This window comes from Tyto alba, unplaced genomic scaffold (genome assembly GCF_018691265.1).
Source record: "Tyto alba isolate M040663 unplaced genomic scaffold, T.alba_DEE_v4.0 Super-Scaffold_27, whole genome shotgun sequence".
NCBI lineage: Eukaryota > Metazoa > Chordata > Aves > Strigiformes > Tytonidae > Tyto > Tyto alba.
In genome coordinates this window covers 7,811,057-7,836,168 of record NW_024881301.1, presented here as the reverse complement: position 1 = coordinate 7,836,168, position 25,112 = coordinate 7,811,057, and the positions used below count along the sequence as shown (strand labels likewise).

The window sequence follows — 25,112 nt, the reverse complement described above, 5'->3', positions numbered from 1 at the left end:
GGGTAGCCTGGTGATGCTGGCACCATGGCAACAGTGGCACCGTGGCAACGGTGACAGAGCCAGCAACTTCATGATCCTCACAGCTTTCATCCAGCCCCACAGAAGTTTTACAAGCTGCTGTAAATTTCTTTGAGATCCTTTATTTCATATTTGCCTAAATGCCTGCACAGATCTCCAGCTTCCCTAAAGCACATTCTTCTCAAAGGAGTTTTTGGTCACTCTCTTCTGCCTTTTCCTTATATTTTATTTCTCTTCATTTTTTTGAGCATTATAAAACAATAATGGTAAATTCCAGGGGTTCTTTAAGAACACAATTAGCTCCATGTATTGTGACCCAAAAGCAGCCAGTGTTTAAACATGCCTTAGCAGTCAAACGCCTAATGCTAATGCTAAAACTTAGTTCTAATGTAAATTAATCTATCTGGTTTTCATAGCAATTAACTTTTAACCCAGCTTGAAATCATCTACGTGTTGCATTTAAAACATAAAACATACTAGAAAACAGAGGGAGAGGGTAGCTCAAATGACAAACACAATCAGCAACCTGCCCTCTAAAATCTTTTCAGGACAGAAGCAATATAAATGCTCACCTCTAGCAAAATCATCAGATATTTTCAGGTGCTTTTTTTTTTTTTACCTTACCAATATCCAAAACAATAGTCTCTGTATTGCACAGGAGTATTTCTATATATCAGCTTTTCAACTGCTATAAGAAAGTAGATTTCTTGACTATCCCTAGTATGCATTTAGAGGGCAGATAATCCTCTGCATTTCTACGCTAGATGCTCATACACAGTTCCAGTATTTAGAGAATTAGGTACCCATTCTCTACTTTCTATCATATTTATGAAGATTCTTCTCAGTGCTGTTTTTTATCTTTTAATTTCCAGGATGTGATGACTAATGCAACCAAGATGCTGATCCTGTAAGTGCAAGATTGAAGCAATAGGTGGTTGTATTAGCTTCCTTAAAGTCCTCAGCATCCTGTTTTATCAGATTAATACATTGACAAGGATTAATGTATAATCCTTTAAGATTAATATGCCATAGTAGCCATTTTTTAACACTCAGCATCATGTAAATGCCAAAAGAACTACTGAATTGTTATCTAACTTCATCATTCTTTTACTCCTCATAAGACAAAGGTGGCCATGCTATTGTTTTGCACCATATGCATCTCATTAGCAGTTTGGCTCTGGGAGAAAATGAGCCGTTAGGGAGTACTGAAGCTGTGGTTACTAGGTCATTCTGGAAGCCAGCCATGCGCCCAGCCCCATCCTACAATGCAGAAAGGGCTGAAGAAAGCCCATCTGTCTCTTGCCTCTGAATCACTTCCAGAGAATCCTCTACCTTCACCTCTTTAAGGTACGTGGTACCTGTCTGACAGCTCTCAGCCATATGGAGGTTTGCTGTATAGCCAATGGATAGCCTTTCTGATTCTTGGCAATACCTTAATTTCCTTGGTTCTGCACTGTCTCTTTCTTTTTTTAAACCTTACATAAGCCACCACAAAGAAAGATACAGCAATTACTTATTGTTGCAGAAAAACTTTACAATTGTTAAGTACAGAAAGTAAAGAAGGATACGTAGGTTACTGAGTAATTAATAGGATTTGTGTAAGAAAATTCTCCTCTTATGACAAGTAGGCTATCATGGTCATATTCACAATGACCAGACAAGACTCTTTTCACTAAGGGCTACATCTTTCAATGTATAAACATATATCCATATAGGCATTCATATATAAACACATAAGTAGTCACTGATGAGATAGGACTGAACTATTAGAAGCATATTATAACTCATTTTGCTTTCCTACAAAAAGTGAAAGATAATCCTGAGACTTTTAAAGAAACCCAAAACTCTTTGCCCCTTGTAATATACTAGATTGGGTTGAAAATTATGGTAGCTATTTCTTTTTGAACATCAAGTAGCCACTCCACCCTCCCTTCACTCAAACACAAACATCAGACTTTCTGTCATAATAAAGAGAAAGCCAAAACAAGAAGCATTTGCCCTCTGCTACTGGAGATAATGGCCAAAACATACATTTCCCCTTCCTATGGCTAATGAGATAGCTGGTGAAGTGCCACCAATCTTCAGCCTATGAAGTGTAGAGCGATTATAGTACAGAACTCAATTTTAAGAGTTCCTCTGTTCATATCTAAATATTTCTCTTAAATGTGACCACTAAAACCACAATCCAGATACTGTTACTACCCTCAGTGTTTGGTTCTGTATTATGGGGACAAAGGGGAAACCCTGCACAACTCATGTACGTTCTCCCCGAAGCATGCTTTGCTGATACGGAAACACTAAACATCGTGATTCAAACAGGTATGCATACATGCACCAGACTAACAGCATCTGTTTAGGTCAGTTCTGCAGATGAGAGGCACAATCCACGCAGCTAAAGCTCTGTCAAGCAAGGATAACAAAAGTTATTTAATGAGGGATACGACAAAGCTTCTTTAGGCCAAATAACTTAGATTTTCTTTGACTTTGCCAGGAAGTGCTTTGTCCATTCTTGCTGTTGCAAGTCTGACTGTTGATGCACATGTATTTGACCAAAAGCTGAAATATATTTGTATTTCCAGATTATACCAAACTTAAAAGCCAACACCTCCTGTTTCCTGTAAATGTTTCATGCATTATAATGGTTAACTGTACTTTTCCTCTGTTGCTTCAGCCTGTCAGTGAGTCTCTTTTCCTCATATGCTGCCCTATTACTGCAAAGGCCTTAAACTCCTCCTGCCTTTTAGTCTCTCCTCTGAAACCTCTGAGGTCAGAAGTTAACAGAGCAATGTGATTCATCATCATGTTCTTATTTTATGAATTATTAAATATTTGTGTAATGGAGTAAGCACTGCAACAGCAACAACAGCAGTGATGTGTTCTACCTGTTAGGATCATGGACACCAACTGGAGTGAACCAAGGGTTTGTTTAATCAACAGCTGTTGATGGTAGAGAATTCAGGAGATTTTACAATCCTCCCCTAATGCAGCAAGTCTGCAGCCAATCAGAGAAAAGGAGGGATCTGCATCTTGACCTTAGTTGATACAAAACTTATATCCTATGGCATACAGTTTATTAATCTTTCCACTTCTGTCCTAGAAAGATTTCCATATAACATCTGCTTCTGCTGAAATTACTAGTGCCCCAGCCACTGACATCTTTTGAGCAGATCTGAACCTGTAAAAAATAAACACCTCTCTTTACTTTTACAAAGTCAATTGTTTCAGTATTATCTTCTGTTTGATGCCCTGAATTTTACTGATCAGTAATATGGCATACCGGGTTAAAGAATTATTTTTGCTATCTGATTTGAGAAGTATAGCTTTTCAGTTTTGGGGAGCAGCCAGCTGTTCTAACGCTCTGCCGCTGTAAAATCCTGCAATAAAATATACTTTATCTTACATTAAGCTCAGCAAGAGCTAGACTTTTGGCATTCCAAATTATCCCTCACCTCATCTAACCCTTATGAGATCATGAAATAGAAATTACTATCAAGAGACAGAGAAGGCTGATAACGCAGAGAAGACGACCATGCTTTTCACTGTCACACTTAAGTGGTGAATTTAAGAGGCAAACTGACAGTTTGCTATGTGTATCTGGCACAAAAGGAGTTGGCTCCTTGGGAAGGACCGAGCTCAGCATCTGCCTATGTCTATCTTCCTTCCAAGTGCTAGATGCCAGTGAGTGGGCCAGTAGCCAGATCAGGCAGAAACTGTTACTATAACTGCCTTGCAGGATCAGGACCTCTGACTAAAGGCAGGAGAGAAGGCAATTCCAAACTCCTCAAAGGTAGACCATGACCTTCCACAACAGTGGCTCAATGGTAGCTCAGCTGGCATCCAAGAGAAGAAAAAAAGCTGGTTCCAGCAGGCAGAGTATAAAGTTCCTGGCAGTTGGGGTCCATGAAGAAAAGGAAGATTGACTTGAGTTTCCTGGAGGCAGAATACATTGGCACTGTGGTGGAAGACAATATTTTTAAGAACAGACTGCTTAGGAGCTGTGATAATTCTTCAGCATTTAGCTACTTTATGTGCACCATTTCATAATTCTTACCAAAGTCCGAATTAACCAGGCTGATGCTTTCAACTCCTATCAGTTTGTTCTCTCTCAAAGTGCAAGAGAACATAGCTCAAGTGGCCATGACTTCTGAAAGAGAACTTCAACAGTGAGACGACTAAGGCAAAAAAATGGGGCCAAAGGCAGATATGTTACAGGCTACATCAGTGTGTTTCCATGTATCACAAGAACTGAACATCTTTTCAAGTCAGCTGGACATTCAGTCCAAAGCTATGTGCTTCGCTGTTGCCCTGTACCAGAAAACACCTTCACAAAGCAGATGAGAAGATTGACAGTAGAAAATATCCCCTGAGCAACCTGGGAAGCCAACAGCGAAATTTTCTTTTCCACTGAGACATCATGTAAGTGAACACCCACCCAGCTGTGAACTCTGAAGCCACCTCCACAACTGGCTCAAATGACCCAGATGGGGACTGGTCTCTGCTGTGTCAAGACTGATCATATCTGGAGTATTTGCTGTGGAGGGGTGTGCTGGGTAGGAAGATGCACACATTCTCAGCGACTGCTCTTTCCATGCTCGATTGCTCAGGCTGAACACTGCAGATTGAGGCCACTGTCAGTTCAAGACCTGTGTGGTATCTGCAGGCATCTTCAAACCTCTTCTTGCCCCCAGTATCACTGCTATAAGAAAACAGATCCTACACATGCTGCTTTACTTATACAAGGAAAGAACAAATGTTGCTGAAAGGATATTGTCAGAACCAATGAGGATGTTTAGCTTAAGCGGAATATTGTAGTGAAAAACAATATAATGCATTTTTCCATTGTTAAAATCTATAGAAACACCTGAAATGTTTATGTTCCTTGTCAGTATTATCAGATATAAAACATTTTTCTGTCATGAGTAACTCAGAACTCTGTAGAGGATATCACTAGTATCAAAAATAGCATAGGAAACTTCAGGATGCGTAATCAAGTATTTTTTTTAAATCTGTTAGCAAAAATAGCAAGTTTCCATCAACTTCTCTCCCGCATGACACTAAGAGATTTGGTATTTCTGTGCATGTATAAAGTCCATTTCCTATTGTATTTCCTATCTCACGACCCCTTTGGGAAAACCTAATTCATAAACAAACAATTCTCAAACCAGATAACTAAATCTCCCTGCTGACCCCTTTCCGTACAACCCAACAATAATAACAGAGACACAGTCTCTGCGTTGCCATTCTCTGGTGTGTTTATGCTGTTTTAGTAATGATGTAATGGAAAGAAATCGACATGCTATTATTATTATTATTACGCTAAGGACTGCAAGGAAGAATTGATATTCTTTAAGGTTTTATTTTTCCATTCAAAACCAACAGTCTTTCCAGGGCTTTCTAACCATCCGCTGTTACAAAAGGTCAAAATATTCCATCAGAAACCTTAAAAAATGTGATACTTGAAAAAATGTTTTCTGAAACACTAACACAGCTAATCCATTTTGAGCAATGCCTTTTATGAGCAATGCCACAAGGTTACACAGTTAGCTCTGTGAGTGCCTGCATGTCCCATGCATGGGAAGACAGTGACAGAAGTGACTGCAGTTGACTATAGTCTTTGGCCTCCTGTTGCCTCAGAAAGGCTGGGGAAGTCTCTTCAAGAAGACCCATTCCCTTCTGCCCCCTTAGGACAAGCATCCATAGCAACACGCATGGAGAGAATGCTGGACTCTGCCCTCTTCCTCTCCATGCTAGCTGTGGACAGGACGAGAACAACTCAGAGTCATCTCTTAGGATTGTCTGAAGCCTGTGTGATTTCCCTGAGCATCACATATTTCAGGGACAGGACATAAGCTGTTCACAGTCTGCCTCCCCTAGAGCCCTGTGGCCATTTGCTGACTTTTGCCAAAAGTCAAAATCTAATCCTTAAGCAGGTGTACAGAGTGGGATTGGGACATGAGCACACTTGAGAACGCACAAAGACTGTTTCTGAGTTGGTGAGGGAGAGGAAGAGAAAGACAGGGAGACCCGTTTCAGACAGCAGCAGCTCACTAACATGAGAAGTTTCAAGAAAGCAACCTGGAGTGTGACACCAAGTGCCTATCAATCAGAGAGGTCAATGATCAGGCTCAAGATTTGTGAGGCAGTCTGGAGACATTTCACCCATGAAAGTTTTTAAGAATCAGAAAGGCAGCTAGCAATCCAGATCCCGAAAAGAACAGGAAACCCGGCAACAGAGAAGAATGTGGCTAATTTTGCTCATTTTTGGAAGCCTAGCCTTAGCTAGCTTTCTACATTGGTATGTCACATACTGCATGGTTCTTCCATATAATTTTGTCATCTACATCAGTACATTAGCAACGGAAATGATTTCCAAAACAGTTCTCATTCTTTTGTCTTCTCTTTGTCACACTTATGATTCATTTCCCAGCCTCAGCTCTCCATATGTAAGTAACTCCAGGAGACCACATAAAAACATGGGAGACTAAGAATCTATTATACAGAGAAGCAATGAACCTGCCTCCTCTGCAATTCATAATTCTGTTAATTTGACAAAATCTACTTTTAAATTGTCATTTTCTACTGTCAAGTATATACAGACAGTTTGTCAAAGGTAGAGGTGAAAAAGTACCTTCCAAAGACATACTCCAAGCTAGTGATTCTGTAATTAGCTTTGTGATCGAGAGAATGGCAATACTAAATGTACATGATGCACTTCAAGTGGATATCATAATGGATAAAAGGAAACAAACAAATTCAGAGGATCTCTTAGGGCTCAAGCTATCAATTAATGTATGCTGAGACTGGATTTATTATATCAAGCACAGATGAAAATTGTCCTGTGATACCACCCCCAAGTTGTAACACGTAACTTTATGTACTTCTTTGTGTGACCATGTCATGCCCAAAAGCTGCGTAGCTGCCATTTTCAATGGATACACACCTGCAGCCCTACACAACACCTCTTAATGTACATACTAAATTTTTCCATTACCTGGAGATTCAAAATCTCCAACAAGTCTTAGCTATTCTTACAAGACAGTTTCCTTACATTGCATTATTGCCCCAGGGAGCCCGTGCCACTTAGCTTAGTGGTCATGTAGCACACAAAGGAGTTGTTATGGAGACTGATGTCTTCCCAACAATTATATGGTGTAATTAGTGTTGGATGCTACAAGGTAACTATCAAGTTGTCTCCATAGAAACTACCCTAAAACCTATACTTTCAAGGTTTCAGCAACTGGTCTTTTTTATAGACCCTTAAGATGCAGTTAAGAGCACGATTGCCTTATCTGCTCATCAGGCTTAGCTGAGAAACACATTTTCTTTTCCAAGGTATTTGCATAGTCCCCATGGTGACTCACAGGAATCAAATATGTGTGTGAAGAATAAATGTACATATTCCATACAGTGAGGGCCAACCACAAATCAGTAAGGATTTTTCCCATTTTTAATTATCTTTATGCATATGTGTGTGCATATCCATATACATGAGAGTACACAAGGTGCATAGATGGAAGAAGCATACTTCTACTCTTATGAACGCCCTCTTGGCATACTTGAAAGCTTTAGGGTGATGGAAACTCTCCCTCTCAGATTGGAGACACACTTCAAACCACACTGGGGCCACGGAGAGCACCTACCAGCAAAGTCCAGCCAAGTCTAGCACACAGTTCTCCCTCTCTCCCAGGGCTCTGGTTTGCAGCTGCACAGATTTTCCAGGTTGGGCAAACAGAGGTCTTGACACAGCCTTGCACACAGTGCAGGATCTTAGCCGAATGAAAATGCACTGTGTTTATGCAACTCCAGTGGGAGTTTATGACATTTTTGCATAAAGCTTTATGAGGTCCAAGCCAAAAAAGCAATGTGATTTTCAGCCAAGAATCTCACTGTCACTTTTGCCTGAGCACAGCAGCACGCAAAGAAGACGCTACTTCAGTCTACAATATAGCCAAGTGGGCGAGTGCCAAATAACCAAACACATTCTTGTTCTGGTTATGATATACATATAAAATTTTTAAACAGATTTTTTAATCCAGAATCCTTTCCCACGAGGGCAGAGATGAACAAGGAGAGCCATTTGCTTCAGAAGGTACCAGTGACTAGATTCTTTTAGAGTGACACTTATTTCTGCTAGTAAATAGCCCTCAGCACAAGAACTGACATTCTAGACCAGAATATTTTATAGCACTTGTGTGCTAAGCAGCAGTGAGAGAGGAATTAAGAGGTATACAAATAGGAGCGCATGCTTCAGCAGAGGCTTTAAGCCTGCAAAAAATGTGGAAAAGCATTAATTTGTTTTATTTCTCTTGGCTGGTTTGCCCCTGGAATTAAAGCTGATAAAATTCTCATGTGAACTGCTATCTGTGAAGAAAGGTGCAGTGCGCGTAACCAGGCTAGGAGCCCCAGAAGACTTTCAGTTGTGGTCTCTCCATTTTATGAGAAGCAGGAAAACCAGAATTTCTGATTTAATTAAAAAAAAAAAAAAAATCAGTACGTTTCCAATATTTAAGAGGGATACTATCAATTTTTTTGCACTAACATGAAGATGGATCTAGTCTACTCATTTTCTTCAGGAAACCATGGTGACCAAAGAGGCAGATACATGGGCACAAAATATAAAATTAAAGACTAGAGGACACTTTCTGAACAGCTGTTATATATTTTGGGGGAAGACTAAAACTGCTGGAGGTTAAGTACAGTGGGCTATAGTTAGGTACATAGGACCCACGGATAAGATACTCTTTCAGATGCTCCTGCAAAATTACTTTTGCAATGTCTGGCAGACCAGCATTAAATATAAGGTGACCTGGGGCAACCACTTCTAAAGTTAACAAACAAGGAAGCAGCTGTGAGGGGATGCTTTTATGTATCAGGGAGCCTCCAGCACTGCTCAGATACACTAGAGGTTACATAACGGTGCATGGGATGGCCATATAGAAGAGAGTTGCATAATTCTGATCAGATTATTCTAAATTTTCTTCCAACCAATGCATAATACCAAACCAGTGTAAAACTCACTGCAACCTGATTTCAGTTATCCAACTTAATTTCTTCAGATGAGGAAGAAAGAGAGAATCCAAAATCCATTGACCTTCCCATTTATTCTTCCTCTTTATACCAAGCTGTCTCAACAGGTTCCTATCGAAAACAAGCTGAATTCCCTACTACAAGTTTATTGGGATAATACTAAACATGATAGGGGAATATGAATTCATAAGTAACCAGTATCTTGCTGAAGAAAAGTTCTGAAATACCATTTTTCCCTTCTATTCATGATTTAATTTATTTCTGGTGCTTAATTTATAGAGACCCTAACAGGTTTCATCACCAGATACAGATTGGCAGCCTTAATCTAAACAAACTCATTGACAGCACTGTTAGAGCTCATTAGCGTTCTCACCAGATGCTTCTGTCTGTATATATGAGCGTCTCCAGCTTTCCTTTCCAATATGTAACCCAAGATACCAGCATAGCTTTCAAATTAAAACAAGAAATCTCATTACAGCTTCAAATCCTTGCTCTTCTGGGGATTAAATCTGTGCAAGGCTATGACAAAGCATTCCATAATTCTTGGGCTTCTTAAAAGCATTTTTTTGTTTGTTTTACAGATCATTTCAGTGATTTTTTTTGGCATTTCTCAAGAATCTATACAGACTGACTAACACGCACACGATTTGCTTTCACAGCAAAAGTGCAGAGAGCATTTGTCACCGTAAATATCACACAGGACTGTATATACACAGATGAAACCCGTGCTTCGTCTGTCTCTGCACAAAGCAATGCTTTGGCATGAAAGCTATCAGAAATTGTTATAGGGAAGAATTTAAAAACCTCATACACTGATTAAGTGGCCACAGTCAAAGTATCAGAAAAACAAGTTATGACCCAGCTCCAGTTTTTAACTGAATGTAAAATTAGAGGGCAGGGAGGCCAAATATGTGGGCTTCACAAAGAGTATCTCTGTGAATCTGCAAAGCAGGCCTGATCAGAACTCATGGTGAGTTTATTGGTCTATTGGCACTTAACAAGAAATGCAGCGGTGGTGACGATCTCAGCTTCAGCTCATCAGTCACATAGGTACAAAGCATCCAAATGGAAAACAGATTTTCTGATTCTCTGCACCTCCCTAGAGGCCTGTGCTGCTGCCTGAGGACTACAGAATTCTCCTTTCTCGGCTCATTTACAAGATAAACATATTCTGGCCTCAAATGCTGCTCCCTTCTAACTGCTGGTGAAAACTCTAGTCAGTCTGAGAGATTAAGAGGATCTAGGGCACTACTCAATCCAAGAAAAATGCTCATGTGGGAACGCAAAGCTGTTGTTGTGACCAGAGTTTTTTTTTTCCACTGGATCTCATTCTGCAAGTCCAGATCCAAATACTTTCTATCTTTATTCTTTATCCACATTAACTTCCTTCCCCACCCCTTTTTTTCTTTTTTTTTCTAAAAAAAAAAAAAAAGGGAGTGACACACTTGGATTTAAACAGATTTTTACAGTACTCATTAATACTGCTCTTCTGCACTTATGATGACTTAAGATGTGACTGAGACAGCACTCATACCCAGGCAATGTCGGGCTGGATCAGTATGTAGTTTTAATGCTTCCAAACACCTGAAGGAAGCAGCATTAGTGATCAGATGGATAGGACTGTTCCTAACTACCCCATATGTAAATTTATAGTTGCTTATAGTTATAAGATACCTTGTGCGAATTTTATATGAGCTGGTAGATCAGCCCCTACCCTTGTAGGCAAGCTCCAGTTCAGCTCTTGCTTTCTGCCTATCTGTGTCTGTCTTTGCAGTCTCTTTTGATTCCTGTTCTAAAACTGATGTATAGTGTTCCCAAGTTTTCTCAACATTCACTGACTTCTAACCCCAAATCAGTTGCATTTCAGCACTTGGAGCAGCAGTCCCTCCATGCTCCTCATGCTGCCTCAGATGGGTATGAATGAGCCCTAAAATCATTCTTATAGCAAGCTTTAAAACATTATGGAAACTGCTAAATTTGATAAAATTATTAGTGCTACAGACAGATCTCACGTCCCTATTACTTAACTCCCCTCTTTGAACTCAAGACAAGACATATGAGGACTGCGTTAGAAGCTACAACAGGAAAAGAACTAATTTGCTATCTTAGAAAATCCTTCCTAAGCAAGATTATTAAACCATGCACATTAACAAACACGGACTTTTAAGGCTGAAGAACACACTAAATTATCACAGTGACAGAGGACCAAATTTCTAGTTGATGTAAAGGTAAGTAATTTCATACAACAAACTTTGTCTAACTTATGTCTAGAGTTGGCCAAAACCCCAGAAATCTAGAAATCCTTGAACTTTGGGAAAGCTTTGATCCAGTCCAGACTTTGTGGCTCTGATCCCCTTCAGCTGGGAAGGACCCAAATATGCTTAAAATATATTTCACAACACATCTTTGCCTGCATTTTTTTCAGCTAGGTCATAAATACCACATGTAGAACCATTTCTCCTCATTCACAACACCTACTAGCAGAGGCAGCTATTCTCATCTCCAACCCAGAATGTCAAAAAATAAAAAAAAAAAAAATGCAAGAGCAAGCTGTAAATCAGTTGACCTGCTACCAAGAAGCAAGAAAAGAAAACTAAGGTACTAAAATCTGCATAGTCAGAATGTTTGGAAGAAATTCACACTGATGAGAAACTGTCTGACTTGTACAGTGTGGAACAGCTTGCAAAGCACAAAATGAGCCATATCACTCCTTTCTTGTTATCCCCTGTAAAACCAAAGACTCATCTGACTGCAGTTTCTAAACAAGCGTATGATGCAAGTCTGCTTTTTTTTTTTTTTCATAAAGTAACAGCTTCATTCACTGCAGTAGGAAAGCTGTAATCACAAACCGCGCAGGAAGGCTGTGGTTTTCAGATGAGCTAGCTGAGAGTGATGAAACTATGTAAAATCTAACCAGGGAAAAGGAGTCTGACAAGCTCTTCTGACTGCATTTACCACTGATAATTTAACAAATGAGCTGCTAATAACTTAAACCAAGTACAGCCAGAGCCTAGATCCACAGGTCATAGGATAACTCCAGTAGTAATAGACCTCAGGAGGTCAGACTGGGTTGCTCAGGGCTTTGTCCAGTTGGGTCTTGAAAACCTTCAAAGACAGAGACTGAACAGCCTCCCCAGGCAACCTGTGCCCCTGCCTGACTTGTCCTTGGGGTGAAAAAGTTTTTTCCTTATATCCAGTCTGAACCTCTCTTGTTTCAACTTACGCTTGTTATCTCACATCCCCCCTGCCCTCCACCATGCACCACTGAATAGCCTGGATTTGTCTTCTTGATAATTTCTCCATAGGTCCTAGGCAGTTGCTGTTTGTTAGGTGCTCCCAAAGCTCCCTCTTCCAGGCTGAACAAGCCTGGTCCAGCAGCCACTCCTCACAAGGCAAGTGCTCCAGCCCCCTGACTTTCTTGGCAGCCCTCTGCCAAAATTGCTCCAGCTTATCAATGTCTTCCCTGTATTGAGGTGTCTAAAACAAGGCTCCCTATTCCAGATGTGGTCTAACAAGTGCTGAGTCAAGGGGTATGATCACTTCCATTAATTTACTGCCTGTGCTACTGTTAGTACAACCCAGGATATTTTTGGCCTTCTTAGCTGCCAGGGCACACTGCTAGCTCATGTTCAGTTTGCTGTCTACCAAAATCCCCAGGTCCTTTTCCACAGAGCCGCTTCCCAGCCATCCAGTCCCCAGCCTGTATTACTGCCAGGGGCTCTTCCTTCTCATGTGCAGGGCTTCACATCTGTCCTTGATGAATTTTGTAAGATTTATGTTGGCCCATTCCTCCAGGCTGTCCAGGTCCCTCCAGAAGGCAACCCTGTCCTTCAGCATTATTGACTGGTCCTCCTAGTTCAGTGTTGTTTGCAAACATGAGTGCATTCTATCACCTCTGATACTCTGATAAAGATGTTAAACAGGATGGGTTCCAAGACAGACCCCTTTGCTACTCCAGTTGTCACAAGCCTCCAGTTAGAGTAGGAATCATTAACTGCTACCTTCCGAGACTGATCATTCAACCATTTCTTTACTCATCTAATTGTCTGCCCATCTAGACAGTAACAGTTTAATTTGCATATATGAACATTGTGGGAGATACTGTCAAAAGTCTTGTTAGTGTCAAGGGAAATTACATCCACTGCTCTCCCCTGCAACAGTAACAGTGGGAGTTCTGGTACTGAACTTCAGGGAACTAGTTTTAACTCCTGGCCTGGGGAAGACACACTGGAAGCAACAGCTGGTGCACAAGCTCTCAGAAAGAGTATTCTTCTCCAAAACACCTTTGGAAAGTAGAGATTTGTATTACTGGGATTCATTAGGCCAAATCCTTAGCTGCAATAATCAGCCCAGTTCCATTAAACTTAAGTCTATATACAGTATTTCATCTCAGCTAACAATCCTGGTTTATTATGCACCTGATATTTGTTGCATCAGCTCTACATTCAGGTTGCACAGACAGGCTCTAGGAGGATCAAATAGGAATAGCAAAGAAAACTAGAGAGATGCAGAAATTCCTCATTTCTCCTGGGAAATGCACAGATCCACTGTGTTCCTGTGACAGTCTTTCTCTTACCTTTGCAAGGAAACTCCATGCTGCATATTGCCCTGAGGTTGTGCTGCTTTTTAGCTTCACTGTGTGCAACATCAGAAAGAATCCCAACAGTCCACTGCAAGGGATGGGGAAAGCTTGTTAATAAAGTCTCTTAATTTCAACTAAGCAACCTCTTACAGGCATCTTGGTTTTCCTAATGCAGAACTGCAGTGCTACTCCCATTTGGAGGAAGAAAGCTGGTGGACAAAGAGCTTACATTATGGTCCAGTACATCTTGGGTTTTGTTCAGTCAGTGACTAGTCTGAGTAAAGTAAGTCTGACGCTTTTATGGCTGGTCTCTAATGCACTTGCATAATCAGCAAAGTAGAGATTATTGGAAACATGAGGTGAAATATTAACTTCAGGCACTGAAATGACTCTGAATAAAGGCAATGCTAATTTCAACAGGAGCCACACATGTTTGGCAACTAACTCACTTTAACCTCCACAGAGCCCTGAACTGAAAAAATAACCACTGGAAAGTTTCTGCCTGAAGCTTTCAAGCTGTTTAAATTTCATGAAGCCTAAATTCCAATTAGGAAGTCAAATACATCTCTACTGTATAACAAACAGACAGATGAGTCAGTAGTGCTGGGAACAGAATACTCCAAAGGTCTCTGCTGAAGATTAAGGCAATTTTGATTCTCAAGTCATATAAGGCAGTAGTCCCCAGTGCTCCTGTAGCCAAGACTACTCTTAAGGAAACTGTTCCACATCTCACTGGACCTCACATAGCTTATAAGCTTTGGCTCTGGATTTTGTTTCACTTGTGACATACTTATAACCCACTGGTTGTGAACCAGAAATACTGTAAATCAGCAAGCAGGGAATAGAAAAGGACTTCAAAATATGTAGAGCACAAATTACTGTGTGGCTGGTTGAGAGACATTAGAGATTATAAAGTACTGTGGGAAGCTGCATGGGAAAGGAAATAGGATCAACACAGCACACAATTGATGAGGCAAAAAGTGCCTTGGAATTTGAAGACGGTATGCTGTTCTGGGTAGTGATGCAATGCAGTTGGGTCCCTCTCTGCAATGGCAGAAAAGTTGGAAGATGGTGGCTCCCCAGGTCAGAAGTTCCATGCCAGGCTCCAGCACATCAGCCAAGTGCTGTTCCCTGCTCAGTACATGTGGCAAAGCTGCATCTCAGCCACATGTCAGTATAGGTGTCTTTGATACACCAAACAGTAGGGTAAGATAGCTGCCCAGGAGTAGGAGGTACTAGGATTTCTTATACTGAGCCATAACACAGACCCCAAAGGACTATCTGCTGTGCCTGGAGCCAAGAAAGCAGATGCTGCTTTGATGATAAAAGATAGGCCCAAACTGAGCTCCTTGTTGCCCAGGATGAAGTGCTGAGCAGTAGAGCATTCTGCCCTGAGAAATCAGTAAGTTCAATGAAGCAGAACTGCCCAAACTTTTGAAAGTCCAGTAGGTGGCTTAAGTTTGTTCCACATCTTCTGCCCTGATGAGAAGGGCTTTTAGTCAGTAATTTGAAGCTTGGTGTAATTTAGAGGTAAAAAGTGAAACAGCTAATTATAATACCTGAATTATTGATGTGACAACACCAATTTATTTCGTTATATAAAAGGAGCACTTTGCATCTTACTACTAATTCTTCAGACATTCTCCACGGGTAGTAGATTTAGCTGCATCAGTTACCCTTAGTTTACTTTGTATAGGTTTTCCTCCAAATCCTTTATGTCTACAAAGACACTAGATTACAGGATGTAGCAGAGCAACTGAGATGCTTGTTTCTTCACCTAACTACTCCTTTCCACTTGGTGTATTGTATAGCACTATCTACTATACATGTACTGAAGCTGGGGCAATGGAAACAGAAACGGGAGGCTACAACAGTGGTAAAATTCTAATGAAGTGAACAAGAGTATCTGGGCTAGACAGATATCCATTAGTGCCTGCAGTTAGACCTTGTCTTCAGGAAGAAATAGAATTCACCTACCTACTACGGAATAACTTATTAATTAATACCTAATTGCAAGTTACTTGTAGTGTGGATAGTTCATGCTTGAAATAAAGCTACTTTCATACCAAAAATCTATGTACATAGGGAAATCATTTAACAACCATTTTTAATATCCCCTCTTAATGGAATATCTGGATACAAGTAAGAAAATCCCTAACAATCAGGAAATATTTTTGCCATCAGTTAGCATGAAAATATTTTTTCCCCTCTAAAAAGAAAATACTTCCATTTGGCAGAAGACTGGAGGGGAAAGAGAGGAATAATTTTTTTGGAGATAATTAAAACCTATAGGAAACATATTTACATTTCTCTGCAAGTATTACACTACTGGCAGTGAACTTTCGCTACTCAAAATACAGGAACACTTGTTAAAGCTTTTTCCTTTTACCCCAAAAAAGCATTCTGCCAAATAACATGATGTACAGGTAAATAAATCCATGTACACCCATATACTGCTGAAGACTAATACTCTGTAAGCACTGTAAACAGCAAGTTTTAAAAGGGCTAATCCAACTTGAGAAGTATTTGAGACATGCTACTTATCAAAGCTGTGCTACAATAAGTAAAAATTATTTTACTGGTGACTGGGAACTCTTCTGAGCAGAATGCACTCACTCAAATAAACACATATACTTCCAGCCCATTTGAATCTCACGCCTCCAAATGCATGTCCACAGATACACCCAGATACATATTCTCTGCAGTTTTACTGGCTCATGCCAGCAGAAACTAGTACAACTAAGGTTTTATATGCTCCAAAAATTTTAACTGAGAGTCAAGGTTGACAGTCAATGGGATCTCTTATTTTGAAAACATTCGCATGTCCTGTTATAGAGAGGTTACCTGGCACAGCAGCTGCTGTGAAACCTGTAGAAGTACAGGAATGGAAAGTCCAAGGCACTGAAGAGATCACCTGAGGGACAAAGCAATATTCTCAGTGGAACACAGGCGAAAAAAATTACCTGCTGTTACAAGCAGGGGAACAGCAATTATATTAACATTACTAGTTTAACATTCCTTTGAGCCTTTACAGCTGGCTGACTTTACATTTATGATGCTTTCCACATTTCTAGTGTGTTTAATGATTTCTCTCTGACCTTGCTTCTAGCCAGTTCCTGCCTTTGTCTGAAAAAGGGGAAAGGGATACCTAAGAGTATTCTTTGCTAGTATACAGAAGATCCTGCTTTAGCAACATTTGCCAGTGGATAGACATGCATCATATCTACTTCTGTTATTACAGAGCTCATGATAGTTCCTACTGAAGCAACAGGAAACACCAACATACATTGGCTGCTTCCCCCTCTGGCATTTTAACTCTGTCACACAGAGTATATTGAGAGGTTTAAAAAAGTTCTCCCAGGTCCAAGCAGAGCTCTGAAGTACTTGCATTTCCAGGAACCTGGGACTTGGTTGCTCTTGGTAACAACAATTCCCAGTTGTCCTCCAGCTTTCAGGCTCTACAGATTCAGAAGAAGCTCCATCTTTAACTTTTTGAAATGCAGGACTATTTTGCTTAACATGTTTGTCTACCCTGGTTGGGGAATGCTATATACACGATATGGACCACCAGGCAAAAGGGGGAATTTATGTTTATTTCAATGCTTGTTCCTTTGTTTTTATCCCTGAGCAAATATCTGGTAAAAGCAACAAGATGGATCTTCTTTAGCCTAACTATTTAAACACCGGTATGACAGGAATATTAGCCACCATCAAATACTCAATTTCTCCATTTTTAGCCTTTGATCTTTTGCTACTTCAAATCCTGGCATGGGCTCAAGTGATGAGATACATCTTATGAAAGCAACAAAATGAAATTTCTGCATAGCATTGAGGGAAGTGCAGAGAAGGAAACTCAGTTCTATATGGAATGCTGGGATGCTGCTCTGAAAAGGACATATTCACCTAGGGAATCCTTGTTCTTTACCATGCACCACCTCAAACACTGTTCTTTGTTGTCTGTCCCATGCTGCTTCTTTGCAAAAAGCAGTTAAGAAACATATTAGTAAATATAATGCAAATTACACAGTGTCGCATACCCTCCTCTCCTCTTCCTACAAGGTATCGTATTATTGGTCATATTCCTGTTGAATTCCAGAGCTAAAATGCTACAGGGTTTGGCCTCTGAAGACATTCATGGAAGACAAAGGCAATATGAAAACCTAAAGAAGGAACAACTCAATCCACTTTACCTGCTGGATGGGATGCAGAGGCCAACAGCACCACACTAAAAAATAAAAAAAGATTAATTTTATATTACAGAATTTATGACACAGCCTGAACATTATAAATCGACAGATTTGTGTTTGTTTTTTCATGGTGAAACTTATTGCAGTTAAGTAGAATAACTGAGGCATAAGTACCAATTAAAAAAAAAAAGAAAAAGATGGTTGGGAAGAAATCTTCAGGGTCACCTAATACAACCTCTCACCTGAAGCAGGATTATCACCAATATTTGATCATGTCCTCTGTGGCTCCGTCTCAAAAAGCCAGGTCATAAAAACCTCCCAGCATGGAGATTCCACACCTCTTTGGGTAACTTGTCCCTGGGCCATCTTACTCTCCTTGTGAAGAAGTTTTTCCTGATGTCCCATCTCTAAACCACCAAAGCTGCAATTTATGGTTGTTGTTCCATATTATACCATCTGTAACTCCTTAGAAGAGTTTGGCTCTGTCATCTTTGTAACTCCCTTTCAAAAAGGTATAGGCAGCTGTTAGGTTGCACCTTGGTCTCCACCTTCCCAGACTCAACAGCACCCGCTCCTTCAAGCTCTCCTTGCAGCAGGCCACGTGTGCTCTAGGTCCCTAACCATGTCAGTGGCCCTCTGCTAGATCTTCAATTTCCCAACATCTTTCCTGAACTGGGAGGCCTAAAACTGAATAGACTATTTCAGCTGTAGCCTCAGCAATGCTCATAGTAACTTCTCTCAATCTGACAGCCATGCTCCTTCTAACGTAGCCCAATACATGGTTTGCTTTAATTTGCCATGAGCATGCACTACTGCCTCATACAGATCTCAGCATTCACTGTTACCCCCAAGTCCTTTTCAACAGACCTGCTATTCAGCCAGCTAGTAACACCACTGCGACAGAATCTACAGAAAACTGTAGTCGTGTCTAGATTTGACTGTCTCTTTGTCCAAAGGTTAATAGCAGCTGTGTGTGTATTGATGTCTACTTTATAGGGATGAGCATATACTGAACATAAGAGTCAAATATAGAGTCTTATGCGTGTGACTGTGCATGCACAGCACATTCATGCCCAAAATGTCAGTTAGAGAAAGAACAAATGCTGCAAACAAGTTTAAAGAAAATGCATGAAAATAAAACCGAGTACCATTCAAATGATGCACACTTTTCAGAAAGATAGAAGTGAACAAAAAAATCAGCTATGACCAATTTTTCACTTGGAGTATCACGTAAGATTTCTGAGGTCCTGTAAAGACTTCATTCCTCTGAGTTTGCAGTATAGGCTGTACAGAACCCTTTTCAGTGCTACTGATTCTTCCTGTAAATTTCTGACTTTTTTCCAAATGTTTTCATTCCATGTCGTTTCTAAGGTTAGAAGGCTACAGAAACATATTCTGGAGCATTGTTAAGATGGGAGAAGCATGCATGTCTCCAAAGCAGAGCTACAGCTTCCTCCAGTTACCAACCGCATACATTCCTGACAAACACAAAGGACAAGAGGGAGAAGGAGAAAAGAGTATCTAGAGAGGTTGCTTCTTGATAAGCAGCAAGCACTGCACTTAGGTAAAAAGTCATTCATTAATGTTATGAATGCTAAAGCGAGGCCAGTTTTCCCTGGCTAATTACCAGTGATTCTTACAGTCCACTAGGCCCAGTAATGGCAGTAAAGTGCCAACACAGTCAGCAGAGGAATGGAAGCCTGCACAATGAAAAATTAAGGCAGAGAAAGAGCTGGAAGTGGTTCCCAACGCACAAGGTTAAGGCTAGAAAACTCAACTTTCTGTAAATGAGCTACCTCCAGTACCTGCAGCAGTACAATATCATCAGCGTCGTGCTTATACCAGTCCAACTCCCTTTTCCAGTGCTGACACAGGTACCATTTCCAAGACTGCTCTCAGCTGGTCCCAGCTCTCTACATGACCAGGCTACTGCACTTGGTGGCTTGCCCTTGGCATGCTTTGGTGAATCCCAGCATCATTTGCAAAGGCACCAGTAGCAAAAGGAACTGCAAAGAGCATGGAGATCCCATGGCCAAGGAAGCCTTGGGGGGAAAGCTTGTCACTGAAATCAGCCATGGAAGACAACAGGCTGAAGGAGGAAACAGTTCATGAGTGAGAGGCAGGAAGGTATTTCAGGCTTAACATTTTATACAATAACTTTGGAAGACATCAGCTGGTACAGTATGTTCATATTGTCAACATTTACGCATGCTTTTAAAAGACGTGGTCGTCACAAAGATATTAAACAAGGCAAAGCAGATGACTTACAGTAGGTAATTCTACCCTGACCCTCCTCCCCACACATGTATGTTCTCCACACACAAGATGCCAAGAGGAATTCACAATAAAAAGGCCCAATTCCTCAGTTTCCTGGTAAAGAGAGGAAAGGAAATGAAGGCCTATTGCTTTTGACTGAATAACACAGAAAACAGGAGACTGGCAGGGCAAGTGAAACTGTATCAACAGTGATGAGAATTATGACTGAGCCGTGTTTCTGCACTTTTGCTTTTTTCATTATTCATTTTTACACAAAAAAATAACTGAGACTGGGAAATGCTCAGAAAGAAACTTCCTTCTGCAACCAAGAGGAATTGATAACCCTACCAGGCATCCCAGGCCTCAATCCAAGGAAAACATAGGAGGAAAACAAAACCTTCTTTATGAAGCGTGGGGCAAGTTAAGGCAAATGAATTATATGGCATTAAAGCTGTATTGTAACTCTGCTCTGAACAGAACATTGGTAGAAAAGACACGATGATGTTGTAAACCCATTAGGGATTCAGAGGTTTCCATCCAGCAGGGCAGCCTGGACATCAGGCTGCAGCAAAACCAAAATCCTTGTGCCAAATCTGTCTGCTCTCTTTTCCCCCTGCACTCAATATTGAGGGCTGGGTTGCCCGTGGTTTTCTTTCTGGCTAAAAAGAGGTTTTGTCAGCAAGAACAGCAATTTATGCCTGCAAAGCTGACTCTCCCTATTGCAGAAAATCTACTGCAGCAGCTCTTCCAGAAGCCAGATGTAGTTTAGCTGCATAAAGCCTTTACCTCACTCCTTTGTCAGTGTCATTTATTCACCATTTGAAACTTTCCCGCTATAAGTTTTTCTTTTTTCCACACCAGTGACTGCTAGGCTATCTGGCATGTCTTTGTGAACAAATATCAGACAGTGACAGATACTGTGGTTTACTGAAACTTTCTTCCAGGGTCTCTACAAGAAGTAACATATCTCTACCTGCCACTGTATTGGAGAAAGCCCAAGATGAGCTGCAAGACACTTCTAAGACATATTATGTATCCCTCAAAATGCCAGGTAGACATTACTACCCCCTCCCCTCATGCTACCCCTTGCCAGCTAGCTAAGGGGGAGATATCTGGCTCCCTCTTCAATAAAAAGTGGGGGACTGGAAAGGAATAAAAGAAAATTTTATGTATGACATAATAAAATGCAAGATTACTGGAAAAGTCACTAGGAAGTAGGACGCTAGAGGGCAAGGAAATACAGTACTACACCAAAAAAAGGAGGTGAGAACAAGACTGGAGGATTAGAGGGAGGTTCCCAGAAGTGCATTTCCCCTCTCTTCTTCCTTCCCCTCCTTGCCCCACACGCTTAAACACAAAGGAGATGGATGAACAGGATGGGGTTGGGCACTGAGAAGCAACTTCCCTGCATAGCACAGCTCTGCTTTCCATCCTATGCTTGTTCCTGATCTGGCTCCCTTTTTAAAAGCCACTAAGTAACCTTGATGTAAAGTGATGAAGGGAGAAGAATACCACACTTTCAACATCAGTGGATATTTCTTCAGATCTGTTTGGATCTAGAAAGTTCCCGTTCATGTACATTTGCTTAAGAAGTTCTCACCTCCCAAACTGTTCCAGATTTTAAAACAAGAAACAGTGCATGGCATGTAGGGACAACATATGTTAGGAGACTTTCCTAATTTCAGTTGCACCTCTGGAAGTGTCCAACAGAGTTAATACAGTTAATGCTTCTTTTAATCTAAACATATATTTTTGAAATCTAACATATTGCTACATTCTAACATCCAGTAGCTTGGGGAAGAACTTTTAATCTGCTCTATGGAGGCAGTCTCCACACTCACAGTACAGCTGTGTTTTCACAGTGAAGAGACATTCTTTGAACAGCCTCTATTGAAACAAACCTAGATATTTTCCTATATATTATGAAAGATTTCTTCACCAAAAGAGTTGTCAAGCACTGGAACAGGCTGTCCAAGGAGGTGGTTGAGTCCCTATCCCTGGAGGTATTTAAAAGATGCGTGGACATGGCACCCTAGGACATGGTTCAGTGGTGGGCTTGGTAGTGTTAGGTTTACAGTTGGACTCGGTGATCTTGAGGGTCATTTCCAACCTAAATGATTCTGTGATTCTAAACATTATCTGGCTGTGCCCACACAGCTGCTGCCTTTTCCCCACACAGCCGCATGTCAGCTGTCTGATGAGCTATAAAGGCCTACTGATAGTAGCACTAAGAGGAGAAAGTTGCACTGATACCACACTAGCATGTTCCTTCATAGATCACAGAATCATAGAATCATGCTTATACAGACAAGGCCACCAGTACACGTTGGACTGTCCTGTTTTGGAGGTGGAATTGGGATCCTGTCATGGCCGAAACAGTCCTTGAGAAGCCACGAGTAGAGGCAGCAGCATGCACCTTAATGCCTGCTAAATCACAAAATTCAGGGCTGGGCACCCTCTGACAGACATAAGCACACATTTCCAGTAATTCTGACCCAGAACTGCCTGTGAGGAGATAGTGGTCATTCAGAGAACATTCAGAGTAAAATGCCCTCTACTCAGTGTGATTTAAAAATACCTTTTGACCGTTTTCTACAGAAATTAAGCTTCTGCAAGAAAGCTGTGTGTACACATACATACATAGCTCTACATAGCTCTCAAACATGATGACCAGATTCATCCAAATTTGGGAAATGGCAGTCATCTCCAAGATAACTACATGTGCAGATGTCTCACAAAGAGACCTACCCTGCCAGTGCCTTCTGCAGCAGAAAGATTTCAGCCCCATTAGACACTGGAGGACCTTCGTGGCAGCGGCATATCATGGAGGTCACAAACAAGGTGAGAACTTCTACCAAACTTCACACCCTTTCAAACGTCATCAGCTATTATGACAAAACAAAACAAAACTCTAAAAGAAATCAGATGTCATTTATCCCATTGCCCACAGTACTGTTTGTTTTCCCCAGACAAGATGAGGTCCAAATGCTATGGACTCTGAGCTTTTCTAACACATAGAGATATATACATACATACATAGACATATAAATATCCACAGACCCAAGCCAAACAAATAAGCATTCAGTCTTCTACCTCCTCTAATCTACCTGTTTTCCAGAAATTGCTTTGCACCATCATCTTGCAAGCTACACTGACCTTTAAGCCTCTTAATAGTGAAAATCTTTGCAAGCTTTGATAACACATTTTTGCTTTTAAGCAGATGCTAAAAAAAGCCATCTTCCAATTTGCACAATTCCACTGTTGTTTTGTTTTGTTTTGTTTTGTTTGTTGTTTTGTTTTGTTGTGGATTTTTTTAAATAACAGTTTTAAGATACATATCACTGCACCTCAAAGTTCCTTAGTGAGAAGTTTCTCACTTTCAAAAGCCTCTGTATCAATAATCATACTTTCCATGTAGTGTGGAACTCCTGCTCTCTGCTGGACACAACTTCACAGACTTCAAAGGATACCATCAACTAACGTAGCAGGAACACAGCCCTGACTTTTCAATCAAAGCTGCAAAATTAAGACCTTCAGCCAAAATCTGAATTTAAACGTTCAGGTCCAGATGCAGTTTTCATCTAAAATGACAACTAAAAGCCATAGCCAAGCAGGTGCCAAATGAAAAATCAACTGATTTTACTGCTTGTTTCATGGTTCTCCCTTCACCACAGACAAATAGCTACAGCTCATCCAAGAATTCATGGGTTATTTCTGCACACAGCAGCATATTTGCCAGTTCTGTGACTAATTCTTCAAAACAGTTTCAATAAGCACAACTACTTTATTTGAGTAAAACTGATTTGTTTTGTACTTCATAGTAGACGGTAAACAACAACTGACTTAAACAAGAGCCTACTTCAAGCAAACTGATATTCAGATATTGTCAACACACGGGACCCTGGTAAATAGACACTGGAATGATACAAATACACAATGAAAGGCCTGTATTATTTACTTATGGAAATAGGGGACTTGATTGAACTAAGATAAAAGGAGATACACAGTGTTATCATGTTGATGATGGTCCCAAGATAAAAGGGAATTCAAGTGAAGTAACTGTTCTACATTGTCACTGATGTGTTCCTATCAAGGAACTTTAATGTGGTCAGACAAGAGCACACATCCATCTAATCAAATGGACACACACAATTTCACTTCCGTTATGCTTATTCCTAACTTCTACTCTGTCATTCCATTTGACTATCCTTTCTTAGAACTTAGTATCTGTACTCCATAGTGGTCCCATACTTCAGATACCATTCCAAGAAAATAAGTCAACATATACAAGATGTGATTATGGATGGAGGAGAATCTAGTAAAGTCTCTATATGCCTTACTTCAAATAAAGACTCACAAAAATCTAGTGGAAGCCATGCACACTGAACGTTCTGGCTTATATGGCACTCTGAGGAAAGGACTGAATTTTATTATTTTTTTTAAATAAAAAAATGCAAGGGAGTCTGGTCAGTGAGTGACTCAGGCTCTTTCCCTAACTACAAAATAACAAGCCACTTTTATATCTCCAAATCAGAAAAACAACTGAAAGTCTGAATTACTCAATCCCACTAACCGCACTCTGAACAATCAGTTACTGCTCATGTTCTTTGCACATCGTACTTTTGTAATCACTACCTCCCCTTCTGGCAATTTTGTACAAGTTTTATTTTCTGAAGTGGGCTATTGCCAGGGAGTTACTCTGTAAATATTATTTCTGGAAATGATACATCACTTGTGCACATGGTGATTAAAAAATTCATAATTAACACCTCGTTACCTCCCCAGGTGTATATTGGCATGTCCACCTATAACCAGAGCCAAAAAAATTCAGCTGCTAAGCCATTCAGTTTAGCACCGTTCTTTCAGAGAATATTCTGTTAAATAAATCCATTTAAGTAGTGGTAGCTCTGAGTTCCCTAAACAAGTCACAGTTGAAAATGAAAACATATACCACATAAAACCGGCTATGGTGTACCAAAGGCTTATTCATTTTACCTGAATACATAGTTGATGTACTGTTGGTCCAGATCACTGGGAGAGGA

At 40.5% G+C, this 25,112-nt stretch overlaps 1 protein-coding gene across 7 annotated transcripts in view; it reads right to left on the bottom strand.

Annotated features, from left to right (window-relative positions):
* The window catches only part of TMEM241 (transmembrane protein 241), a 56,900-nt gene that overhangs the window by 11,975 nt on the left and 19,813 nt on the right, over positions 1–25,112 (bottom strand). For 5 of the 7 annotated variants that reach the window (XR_004408340.2, XR_004408341.2, XM_033001128.2 and 2 more), the window contains exons 10-13: positions 25,066–25,101; positions 17,818–17,852; positions 16,472–16,541; positions 13,622–13,715 (exon numbers count right to left, since the gene is read on the bottom strand). Coding sequence is in view for 5 of the 7 variants with exons in the window: in XM_033001128.2 (XP_032857019.2) it covers positions 13,622–13,715; positions 16,472–16,541; positions 17,818–17,852; positions 25,066–25,101 (235 nt within the window). In the remaining 2 variants the exon portion in view is untranslated. The remainder of the gene's footprint in view (positions 1–13,621; positions 13,716–16,471; positions 16,542–17,817; positions 17,853–25,065; positions 25,102–25,112) is intronic. The other 2 variants (XM_033001131.2, XM_033001132.2) reach the window with 1 other exon arrangement.